This window comes from Oncorhynchus clarkii, chromosome 18 (assembly GCF_045791955.1).
Source record: "Oncorhynchus clarkii lewisi isolate Uvic-CL-2024 chromosome 18, UVic_Ocla_1.0, whole genome shotgun sequence".
Classification (NCBI taxonomy): domain Eukaryota; kingdom Metazoa; phylum Chordata; class Actinopteri; order Salmoniformes; family Salmonidae; genus Oncorhynchus; species Oncorhynchus clarkii.
The window spans coordinates 57,631,989-57,644,372 of record NC_092164.1 but is presented as its reverse complement, the minus strand read 5'-3'; the positions used below and the strand labels follow the sequence as shown (position 1 = coordinate 57,644,372).

General features: G+C 39.0%; 1 protein-coding gene across 1 annotated transcript; it reads right to left on the bottom strand.

The window, feature by feature from the left end:
* Nucleotides 1–221: 221 nt before the first annotated feature.
* LOC139372742 (SEM1 26S proteasome subunit) lies at nucleotides 222–11,005 on the bottom strand. Its single transcript, XM_071112538.1, has 3 exons — nucleotides 10,872–11,005; nucleotides 10,209–10,302; nucleotides 222–890 (listed from the first exon to the last, which is right to left on the bottom strand). Exons 1-3 carry the CDS (start codon nucleotides 10,945–10,947, stop codon nucleotides 845–847), a joined length of 216 nt encoding a protein of 71 aa, XP_070968639.1. The 5' UTR covers nucleotides 10,948–11,005; the 3' UTR covers nucleotides 222–844.
* Between the last annotated feature and the right edge of the window lie 1,379 nt (nucleotides 11,006–12,384).

The following is a 12,384-nucleotide window of genomic DNA, read 5'->3' as shown; positions in this document are numbered from 1 at the left end:
CTGCCCCTGACAAACACGGCAGTGGATAATCTCTCCTTGAGACTGAGACCCAGCCCAACGCCATGAGCTCAAAGGGCATGTAGACAGCCGAGGGGAACACGCATCCCTGTGTGTGGATCATCCTACACACACCCACCCACACACTGTACACACAATTTATGCACAAATCTCACTGCATGTGTCTCTCCATCCACTTCTGACTGGAACACACCTGTTCATTGAATGGTTTAATATTGGAGAGTGACCATGTGAAAAATGGGTGGTAGTTTTCAAACTAAGAGCATTACAATGGAAAAATGTGCAGTGCAGCACTTGACTCTTTACTAACATCATGCAACATTCATATTGTGGATTAAAATAGATGGAGTGTGTCACACAGGCCAATAATTACTGGACCATTAAAACGTAGGTTAAGTGTTGCGCAGGCAGTAAAGCTACATTTTAAATCAATGGCTCTAACAAAAAGTGGTATTTAAATGGATGTTAAACCAAAGCCCTGGACCAAAGTGGTCTTTATAGTAAAAACATAACACTGTAAAATATGGATTTATATTAAAGCAGTAACTGACCAGCTGATTATATATAAAGAGATGGAAAATGTGCATAAATAAGAGTATGTGAACGAAAGGGTACTTAAACAGAACCATCTTTATTGTCTACATAACTCTGAGGGGGGGGGGGGGAGATTAACTCGTGAAACACCTTATTCTTGCTAAGGTTTCGTACAAAAATGTGTGCGAGTTTAGCATGTTAAACATCCTCCATTTTAAGCATGATGTTATAAATATAAAAAAAACATCAAGTCCATCCCTATCCAATCTCAACAGCCGTGTGGACTCAGCGGCTACTGCGACGTCTCCATCTTGTACCCATGTTTCTCCAGCTCCGCTCTGCAGAGAGAAAAAAAGGATCAGCCAATTGAGGTAATTACAAGGGTTATGTCCCAAATGGCCCACTATTCCCCATTTAGTGCACTACTTTTAACCAGAACCAGGGCCCTGATCAAAAGTAGGGAAAGGGATACCATTTGGAACACATCTAAGCAGTGCCGGAGGTTAAAGTACAAGTGGCCATCTATGTTGATTGAGAAAAGAGTTCTTAATATACGACTGAAGAAATACAACGCAGGCAGCTACGGCCTACTTGTACTAGGTTATAGACTTATAACATAATCATATATGAGGTCCTCTATAAATGTCTTAATAGCAGCCATCAAAGGTTTGAATAAAACAATGCAATATAATTGTCTGAAGTAGCTTACACTCAAAAATGAAAACAGACTGGCCACTTCAAGTCAATACAACAGTTGAATATTCAACAAGAGTAGCCTAAACATGTCCATAAATAAAAACACATATTGCTGACAATTACTCAAGAAGCACACATTGTAGACGGTCCGTATTATTCAAAGCCTGCATAAATCATTAACAAATGACACGCAATTATGCTGACAAATGTCTCTCTATGTAAGAAAAGAGACACCACGAAGATGAACAGCTGGAAGCAGGAGCCTTCTTCAGGCCTATCCAGACAACAGAATGCCTCATCCACCAGAAAATATGCATTCTCGTAACGCTCAGTTGGTGAACTCTGAAACATGTCACGAAAGCATCAGAGGTTCTTTTGAAATCGGAATAACTTCTACCAAATGAGAATTAATCTTGAATTTAGCTAGACGAATAGGATGGCTAACATTGCTAATAATAATAATATTATTATTATTATTCAGGTGGCTTGCTTACTTTTGACAGTATGTCAAACAATAGATTGGATGGATCAACTTAAGTAGGCTACATCATCAAGGTTGTAAATGGCTGTGTTTTACCATCTTCTTGGTAAGAAAGGTGAAAGCTCAGTGATGAAACGTCACAACTCGTGAACTCGGGTATCATCATTCTGGTTTGAGTTTCCCACTTAGAACTCTGATTTAGGAGGGTAATTTATAGAGGTTTCGGCTATTTCCGACTCGGGAAGTCGAATTTCTACGAGAGTGTCCGATTGAATTCTCCTGGTACGCTCAGATGCTATCAACTCAAGAATCAGATCACCACTCACCATTCATGAAGCATTGATAAAAAGACTACATGAAAACACATTTTGGTGATGAAATTTCACTCCCTTATGTCATTAAATACATTTTACCAAGACAAATGTGATTCTTTATGTTCTGAATCATTCAGTGGGTACTTTCTCTGACGTATCATTAACATTATATCCTAAATGTCAGATTTCGTAAACTAATACATTAGATAATAAACACTGAGCTCGGTTGACATAGCAGTGCAGGTTTCTCTTAACAACTTTTGAGGATTTCACATTTTGTGGCCGTCCACGTCAAAGTTGTTACCGCGGGTCGCAAAAAGCGATAATAAAAAAGCGATAATATGAAAATACTATGCCATGTCTCAAAATTGATATCTATCTTGCCTCTATATTGTTATGTCCAGCCGACTCGATAAGAAATATGACGAGTTCAACAGGAAAGTGAGCCTGTCAGGTAGCCAGCAGCCTTAATTCTTGCACAGAATCCAGCCCAGCTGATGCGATGCAGTTTTCCAGGGTTTTTACCACTTTTTTTGATTTAGTCACCCTAATTCTGACCATCATACAAGGGCAAAAACTCCAATAACTTTTGAGTGGATTATGATAGACATAAAAAAATGTTGTAAAGGGTGTAGATCAGTGGTTGATCTTCAAGGCATTCCTAGTCGATCACCAAACATTTCTGTAGAAAAGTCAAAGGCTTGCACTCCTTTTTAGTTTTTTCCTCTGTTGGCGGTAACTGAAGTTGATTCAGAAGCCCTGCGCACCGGGTAGGCAAAGTGTTCAAAGTGCTATTTTGGAAACATAATTTGTATGAAAAAAATGTAAATAAATAACTGTCTGCCCAATGGACCAGGAGAGCTGTGGCTAAATCGAATTCGCCTACTGCGCTGGCCAATCGGATAGCTCAAATCACCGTTCCTACAGCTTCGACGACCATGGCCACAGAAGTTTGATACTAGCCTACGTGAGATTTCCTAACTTTTAAAACCATGACCAGAGAGACTGTCAATGAATAACGCAAAGAGCTGCTGTTTCTATGAGTGAGTTAAAGTTAAAAGCAGTCATTGTTTTAGTTCAACACTATTACAAAGCATAAAACTCACGCTGCAGCTGCAATGACTGAGTAGCCAAGTGTATCGATATCCCTGCGCTTTTATAAATATTAACAGCTTGACATGTTCATTTTAATATGGAGGAATATTTCCCTTTCTCTGGTAATAGGAACAACATGAATTTGTGCCTGAGGCAGGTTCGGTGCGACTAGAATTCCACCATCAGGTGGAAGACAGTGTCCCCTCTCTCTGGTCAGTCTCACTGGAGGAAATGAAGGAGAGAGCAGAGACTGAAAGTCACTACTAATTATGATTTTTCAACGCTGATACCGATTATTGGAGGACCAAAAAAAGCTGATACCGATTAATCTGACAATTTTTATTTATTTGTAATAATGACAATTACAACAATACTGAATGAACACTTATTTTAACTTAATATAATACATCAATAAAATCAATTTAGCCTCAAATAAATAATGAAACATGTTCACTTTGGTTTAAATAATGCAAAAACAAAGTGTTGGAGAAGAAAGTAAAAGTGCAATATGTGCCATGTAAGAAAGCTAACGTTTAAGTTCCTTGCTCAGAACATGAGAACATATGAAAGCTGGTGGTTCCTTTTAACACGAGTCTTCAATATTCCCAGGTAAGAAGTTATAGGTTGTAGTTTATTATAGGACTATTTCTCTCTATACCATTTGTATTTCATATACCTTTGACTATTGGATGTTCTTATAGGCACTTTAGTATTGCCAGTGTAACAGTATAGCTTCCGTCCCTCTCCTCGCCCCTACCTGGGCTCGAACCAGGAACACATCGACAACAGCCACCCTCGAAGCAGCGTTACCCATGCAGAGCAAGGGGAATAACTACTCCAAGTCTCAGAGCGAGTGACTTTTGAAACGCTATTAGCACGCAGCCCGCTAACTAGCTAGCCATTTCACATCGGTTACACCAGCCTAATCTCGGGAGTTGATGGGCTTGAAGTCATAAAGAGCGCAATGTATGAAGCACAGCGAAGAGCTGCTGGCAAAACGCACGAAAGTGCTGTTTGAATGAATGCTTACGAGCCTGCTGGTGCCTACCATCGCTCAGTCAGACTGCTCTATCAAATCAGAGACTTAATTATAACACAGAGAAATACGAGCCTTAGGTCATTAATATGGTCGAATCCGGAAACTATCCGGAAACTATCATCTCTAAAACAAGACGTTTATTCGTTCAGTGAAATTCGGAACCTTTCTGTATTTTATATAACGGGTGGCATCCATAAGTCTAAATATTCCTATTACATTGCACAACCTTCAATGTTATGTCATAATTACGTAAAATTCTGGCAAATTAAGTGGCCCAAACTGTTGCATATACCCTGACTCTGCGTGCAATGAACACAAAAGTGACACAGTTAAACCTGGTTAATATTGCCTGCTAACCTGGATTTATTTTAGCTAAATATGCAGGTTTAAAAAGATATACTTCTGTGGATTGATTTTAAGAAAGGCATTGATGTTTATGGTTAGGTACACATTGGAGCAAGGACAGTCCTTTTTCACGAATACGCACCGCATAGATTATATGCAACGCAGGACACGCTAGATAAACTAGTAATATCATCAACCATGTGTAGTTAACTAGTGATTATGATTGATTGATTGTTTTTTATAAGATAAGTTTAATGCTAGCTAGCAACTTACCTTGGCTTACTGCATTCGCGTAACAGGCAGGCTCCTCGTGGAGTGCAATGAGAGGCAGGTGGTTAGAGCGTTGGACTAGTTAACTGTAAGGTTGCAAGATTGAATCTCCGAGCTGACAAGGTAAAAATTTGTCGTTCTGCCCCTGAACAAGGCAGTTAACCCACCGTTCCTAGGCCGTCATTGAAAATAAGAATGTGTTCTTAACTGACTTGCCTAGTTAAATAAAGATTAAATAAAAGGTGTAAAAAAATATATATAATTATATATTTTTTTTAATTGGCCAAATCAGTGTCCAAAAATACCGATTTCCAATTGTTATGAAAACTTGAAATCGGCCCTAATTATTCGGCCATTCCGATTAATCGGTCAACCTCTACTACTAATGCAGCGCTCAAAACAAGTGAGAACTCGGAAATCTTCAACTTCCAAGTGTTAAAGACAACTGGGAAGTCAAATAAAAATTTGATAAAAATCTTTCTGAACATCCTCCAACTCGGAATTCCAAGTCGGAAACTCTGGCATCTTTGTTGAGCTTGCGAGTTCCCAGTTGTCTTGAAAACACCATGACCATCAGATGCAGGTACCATCAGCACAGTAAAATAAAAAAGCTAATTTGAAAATTACTTCAATTTAGTCTCAGCTGTACCTCTGAAGTGATACACCAACTGATCTATTTTCTTATCAAAGCTCGAGTTTTGAAATATAATAGAGTTTGAGAAGAACAATATTGGCAGGCCAGGCAGATAGCCAATATGCTGTAATAATGTACGAGGCCTACTGCACAAACCTCCTTCCTACAGAACTGATATTAGGTTATAATTAAGACGTTTATTTTTTATTTATCTGTGCGGTAGATCTCAGATTTCTCAGCTGACTCAGAAAAGGTTGGTGACCACTGGTGTAGACTAACAGTGATATGCTTACTTACGGGCCCTTTCCAACAAAGCAGAGTAAAAAAGACAACGAAATATAGAATGAATGAGGATAACTTGGCTATTTACACAGGGTACCAGTACCAAGTCGATGTGCAGGGGTACGAGGTAATTGAAGTAGATATGTACATATGGGTAACTGATGAGGAAACAGGAGAGATAATAAACAGTAGCAGCAGTGTATGAGGACTCAAAAAATACAGTGCCTTGCGAAAGTATTCGGGCCCCCTTGAACTTTGAAGCCTGAAATGTGGCAAAAGGTCGCAAACATAAAGATATAAAACTGTATTTTTTTGTGAAGAATCAACAACAAGTGGGACACAATCATGAAGTGGAACGACATTTATTGGATATTTCAAACTTTTTTAACAAAACAAAAACTGAAAAATTGGGCGTGCAAAATTATTCAGCCCCTTTACTTTCAGTGCAGCAAACTCTCTCCAGAAGTTCAGTGAGGATCTCTAAATGATCCAATGTTGACCTAAATGACTAATGATGATAAATACAATCCACCTGTGTATAATCAAGTCTCCGTATAAATGCACCTGCACTGTGATAGTCTCAGAGGTCCGTCAAAAGCGCAGAGAGCATCATGAAGAACAAGGAACACACCAGGCAGGTCCGAGATACTGTTGTGAAGAAGTTTAAAGCCGGATTTGGATACAAAAAGATTTCCCAAGCTTTAAACATCCCAAGGAGCACTGTGCAAGCGATAATATTGAAATGGAAGGAGTTTTAGACCACTGCAAATCTACCAAGACCTGGCCGTCCCTCTAAACTTTCAGCTCATACAAGGAGAAGACTGATCAGAGATGCAGCCAAGAGGCCCATGATCACTCTGGATGAACTGCAGAGATCTACAGCTGAGGTGGGAGACTCTGTCCATAGGACAACAATCAGTCGTATATTGCACAAATCTGGCCTTTATGGAAGAGTGGCAAGAAGAAAGCCATTTCTTAAAGATATCCATAAAAAGTGTCGTTTAAAGTTTGCCACAAGCCACCTGGGAGACACACCAAACATGTGGAAGAAGGTGCTCTGGTCAGATGAAACCAAAATTGAACTTTTTGGCAACAATGCAAAACGTTATGTTTGGCGTAAAAGCAACACAGCTCATCACCCTGAATACACCATCCCCACTGTCAAACATGGTGGTGGCAGCATCATGGTTTGGGCCTGCTTTTCTTCAGCAGGGACAGGGAAGATGGTTAAAATTGATGGGAAGATGGATGGAGCCAAATACAGGACCATTCTGGAAGAAAACCTGATGGAGTCTGCAAAAGACCTGAGACTGGAACGGAGATTTGTCTTCCAACAAGACAATGATCCAAAACATAAAGCAAAATCTACAATCGAATGGTTCAAAAATAAACATATCCAGGTGTTACAATGGCCAAGTCAAAGTCCAGACCTGAATCCAATCGAGAATCTGTGGAAAGAACTGAAAACTGCTGTTCACAAATGCTCTCCATCCAACCTCACTGAGCTCGAGCTGTTTTGCAAGGAGGAATGGGAAAAAATGTTGGTCTCTTGATGTGCAAAACTGATAGAGACATACCCCAAGCGACTTACAGCTGTAATCGCAGCAAAAGGTGGCGCTACAAAGTATTAACTTAAGGGGGCTGAATAATTTTGCACGCCCAATTTTTCAGTTTTTGATTTGTTAAAAAAGTTTTAAATATCCAATAAATGTCGTTCCACTTCATGATTGTGTCCCACTTGTTGTTGATTCTTCACAAAAAAATACAGTTTTATATCTTTATGTTTGAAGCCTGAAATGTGGCAAAAGGTCGCAAAGTTCAAGGGGGATGAATACTTTCGTAAGGCACTGTATATAATAAAGGGTCAATGCAGATAACCAATAGCTACCGGAACGAACTATTTAGCAGTCTTACGGCATCGGGGAAGAAGCTGTTCAGGGTCCTGTTGGTTCCAGACTTGGTGCATCGATAGCGCTTGTCGTGCAGTAGCAGAGAGAACAGTCTATAACTAGGGTGACTTGAGTCTAGGGCTGACCCCATTTAGTCGACGGGCTGTTGGGTCCACCGAGACATCTTTAGTCGTGCAATAGCAACAAAAAAAAATACACCATCGTTCAAAAGTTTGGGGTCACTTAGAAATGTCCTTGTTTTTGAAAGAAAGGCACATTGTTTTGTCCATTAAAATAACATCAAATTGATCTTAAATACAGTGTAGACATTGTTAATGTTGTAAATGACTATTGTAGCTGGAAACAGCTGATTTTTTATGGAATATCTACATAGGCATACAGAGGCCCATTATCAGCAACCATCACTCCTGTGTTCCAATGGCAAGTTGTGTTACCTAATCCAAGTTTATCATTTTAAAGGCTAATTGATCATTAGAAACCCCTTTTGCAATTATGTTAGCACAGCTGAAAACGGTTGTTCTAATTAAAGAAGCAATAAAACTAGTCTTCTTTAGACTAGTTGAGTATCTGGAGCATCAGCATTTGCGGGTTCGATAACAGGCTCAAAATGGCCAGAAACAAATAACTTTCACCTAAAGGACTCTCAGACCATGAAAAACAAGATTATTGTCTGATGAAACCAAGATTGAACTCTTTGGCTTGAATGCAAAGCGTCTGGAGGAAACCTGGCACCATTCCTACGGTGAAGCATGGTGGTGGAAGCATCATGCTGTTGGGATGTTTTTTTGAGGCAGGGACTGGGAGACTAGTCAGGTTCGAGCTAGGCTGAAACACCTGCCTTACTGAAAAAATAACATGTTTTTATGGAGGCTTTATTAACTCAATGATTTTATATATAATCTTTACATTGTTTGCAAACTGATGTGACACGTATTAATGCCAAAATTACATGCAATACCAGCAACCCCCCCCCCACAATTTTTTTTATGTACAAAAAATATGAGCTCTGCCCTACCTGCCCTAAATGATGAGTTACCACTGATTAGCTTAAATTATAAATAAAACATTTCCCATTTGGAAATTGCATTCACGAATGAATGTGATCAATTTTTGTCATTATACTATAATAAAAGCTGAACATAAAAACCTCTGGTACGATTTCAAATGTATTTAGTGTTGTTTACATTGTTCCAAACGGTCAGAAATGTATATTGTAATCTAACAGCACCTGTTTGGCATATAATATGCACACAGCGCTTGCTCCTTGCCTTATTTTTCTTGATCTTCCACAACTAGTCAAATGTATTACACACATCTGACTTCCCCTTTACCTCAACCAGTAGCCTAAACATTCCCCCGTTTCGAGTTTATTTGTCACGCCCCCTGCATCCATTTTTATGTTACGGTGTTCAGAGTTTGTTATAACCAATTTATTGTAGTGATTATGATATGCTATAGGTCAGGCCCTATTGGTCACGTAAAGAGAGCAAGGGTTGAGGGAATAGGAAAAGTTTTCAGTAAGTCAGAAATGGCTGTAATTATGTTGCAGATTCAGCAACACGTACAGCGCAATTAACACTGATGGTCACTGCAGCAGGGAGGACAGAGAGGCAACTGATGCTAGTCACAGTCACTTACACAGTGCAGTAAGTCTGAGCCCCGCCTGGCACAATCAAATCAATTACCGGTCAGGCTCCCTCTATTCATTTTTGTGTCTTAAATATTTAATCAAACAGTGTGCTTAAAGCATCACACAAGCTCAGTGAATATAGTTGATTTGATTAAAACACATAGGATGTGTCTATAAGGAAAAATACACGTTTTAACATTTAGACCAATCGATTGGTCAAAAGAACAGACGACTCTTGGTAAGCCAAGATTTTTTAAAGTTTTGGACCGCCCTACTGGAATCTGACCATTTTAGGGCAGGGAGCTCGGCCCCAGTGATGTACTGGGCCGTACGTACTACCCTCTGTAGCAGTTGCCATACCATGCTGTGATACACAGTCAATATGCTCTCAATGGTGCAGGGTTTGGAACATTGGTTTTCTTAGAGGATTATCTACACTATTACAATTATTTTACCCATTGGTCAAAACATGCATTTTTGATTGGACACCCTACAACTACCAAGTACTCTCCTCTCCTCCCAGACTCTCCGTCTAAAGCCTGATGAAATCTGCTGTGGCTAAACATTTAGCATAACCATTTTTACTGTTTAGTTACCATTGCCATATCATGTCAAAACATATAGGTCCACTCAAAAATCAAAGCATCATGTCCCTTAAACGGGGCGGCAGGGTAGCCTAGTGGTTAGAGCGTTGGACTAGTAACTGGAAGGTTGCAAGTTCAAACCCCCGAGCTGACAAGGAACAAATCTGTCGTTCTGCCCCTGAACAGGCAGTTAACCCACTGTTCCTAGGCCGTCATTGAAAATAAGAATTTGTTCTTAACTGACTTGCCTGGTTAAATAAAGGTAAAATAAAAATAAAATAAAAAAATAAACGGAGTGGTACTTCTCATTTCTAGGAATGAGCTGCTGAGTGGGGTACAATGATTTGTCATAAGTAAAAGGTGGGAGGTGGCTTACCTTAGTTGATTAGAAAAGTCGTCCTCTACATTGTCATCATCCCAGTTGTCTTCCCACACGTGGGCATCTTCATCCTCATCCAACCCAGTCCAATCTGAACACATAAATACAATTATGAGAATTACAAATTATAAAACGTTAGTTGACAAGCAACTACCGAACAAGTAACTCTTACTCAACTAGTTACTACGCTAGCTAGTTAGATAGCCAACGTAGCAAGCTAACTAACATTAAAGTTAATTAACTGGCTTTTATATGTTATGTGCTGTTTACTTTATAGTTGACATTAGTTGGCTAACGTTTAACTATGTAAAGTTGTCGCCAGTACAATCGCTAATTAGCTATCAGTGAACATAAGTATCTAACTAGCTGGTTAGCTGCTAGCACACTAGCTGGTTAGCTGCTAGCACACTAGCTGGTTAGCTGCTAGCACACTAGCTGGTTAGCTGCTAGCACACTAGCTGGTTAGCTGCTAGCACACTAGCTGGTTAGCTGCTAGCACACTAGCTAGTTACATTTTTATTCAATGATGTTAGCATAACTAGCTAGCTTGCTAAACTAGCTAGCCGAGTCACTGTTGGGCCCAGTCTAGTAGTCGCTAAATAAGACAATTCCGTGAAAACGGGTTAACATTAGTAACATATAGAACTAGAATTAATTTACCCTCGGCTGGGAATTCTTCAAACTCATCGTCCTCCTCTAATAATCCCAAATCTACAGTCTGTTTCTTGTCAGACATGTTAACTGCCTTTTCGTTGCGCGGGTCTATCGTGAACAAATGGACTTCCAGCGAAAGGGTTTATGGGATAGTGGAGGTTCAAGAGAAGGCTGGTTGCTCATGGGCAGAGACTGCTCTGCCAACAGAATCCCATGTCTCCCTTCTGTTTCTTCTCAGTATACTGTACATACAGTGCCCTCCATAATTATTGGCACAGTGAAGCATTATTTCTTATTTTGGCTCTATACTTCAGAACGTTAGATTTGAAATTAAAAGTATTGGGACAAACTTTAATATGTATTAAACAGTTAAGTATTTGGTTCCATATTCATTGCATGAAATTACTATGTCAAGCTTGTGACTCAACAAATTTGTTGGATCCGTTTGCTGTTTGTTTTGGTTATGTTTCAGTTTGTTTTGTGCCCAATAGAAATGAATGGTAAAGAATGTATTGCTTCATTTTGGGGTAACTTTCATTGTAAATAAGAATATAATATGTTTCTAAACACTTCTACATGAATGTGGGTGCTACCATGATTACAGATAATACTGGATGAATCGTGAATAATGATGACTGAAAAAATTATAGACTCACAAATATCACCCCCTCCCCCCAAAAAAGCTAATCTCCCCTGTTATTGTAATGGTGAGAGGTTTGCATGTCTTCAGGGTATGATATTTTTGTGTCTGTAACTTTCACACTAATCATTATTCACGATTCATTCAGGATTATCTGAAATCATGGATAATTAATGTAGAAGTGTTAAGAAATGTATTCTATTCTTATTTAGTGAAAAGGTGACTCCAAAATGACACAATACATTATTTACCAATCATGTAGGTCTACTGTTAATGTAAGATGTCCTTGAGTACCCTGAAATGTGTCTGCTAAATAAAATGTATTATTATTATATTATTATTATTAAAAAGTAGGCTAAATAATACTTTCCTGTGGATATTTTGTAAAAAATGTTGACCATCTGAAGGACCTACCGCACAGACAACTGGTAGAGTGGAGAGTAAGTTCAAATGTAATCTTATTCAACATTCTGGCTTGGAAAGAAACATTCCAGGTTTTTTTGCAGTGCTTTGTTCCAGACTGTCTGATTTTTTTAGGCAAGGACCAGGTAAATGATCTTGTCAACTGTAACTCGCAATCATTTAAAAATTCAACTAATTCAGACTATTTAATATCAGTCAGTCAAACTTATGATTTGTGAAAAAGTAAATGCAGCATTGTCAAAGCATAATCACACTCAAATCATTCTTACTTAAAACACAAAGCCCTGCGCAGTCCTTCGGTCCCACAAAAAATACACAGAAATAACACAAATTTAAGTGAAGATTTTTAATTGAGGAACAAATGTGCATTCTTGTCCATGTTGCCTGTTTGAATAATGAACCAGCAGCCACAGCTTAGTATGTCGTTTAGATAAATGAGAGCACATCTACCACAAA

Excerpts from the sequence above, each read along its gene's own strand:
- LOC139372742 (XM_071112538.1), bottom strand. The coding sequence starts at position 10,947 with ATGTCTGACAAGAAACAGACTGTAGATTTGGGATTATTAGAGGAGGAC. Across the intron at positions 10,303-10,871 it reads TGAAGAATTCCCAGCCGAGG|ATTGGACTGGGTTGGATGAG; the intron begins GTAAATTAATTC and ends TTATGTGTTCAG. Across the intron at positions 891-10,208 it reads GACTTTTCTAATCAACTAAG|AGCGGAGCTGGAGAAACATG; the intron begins GTAAGCCACCTC and ends TTCTCTCTGCAG.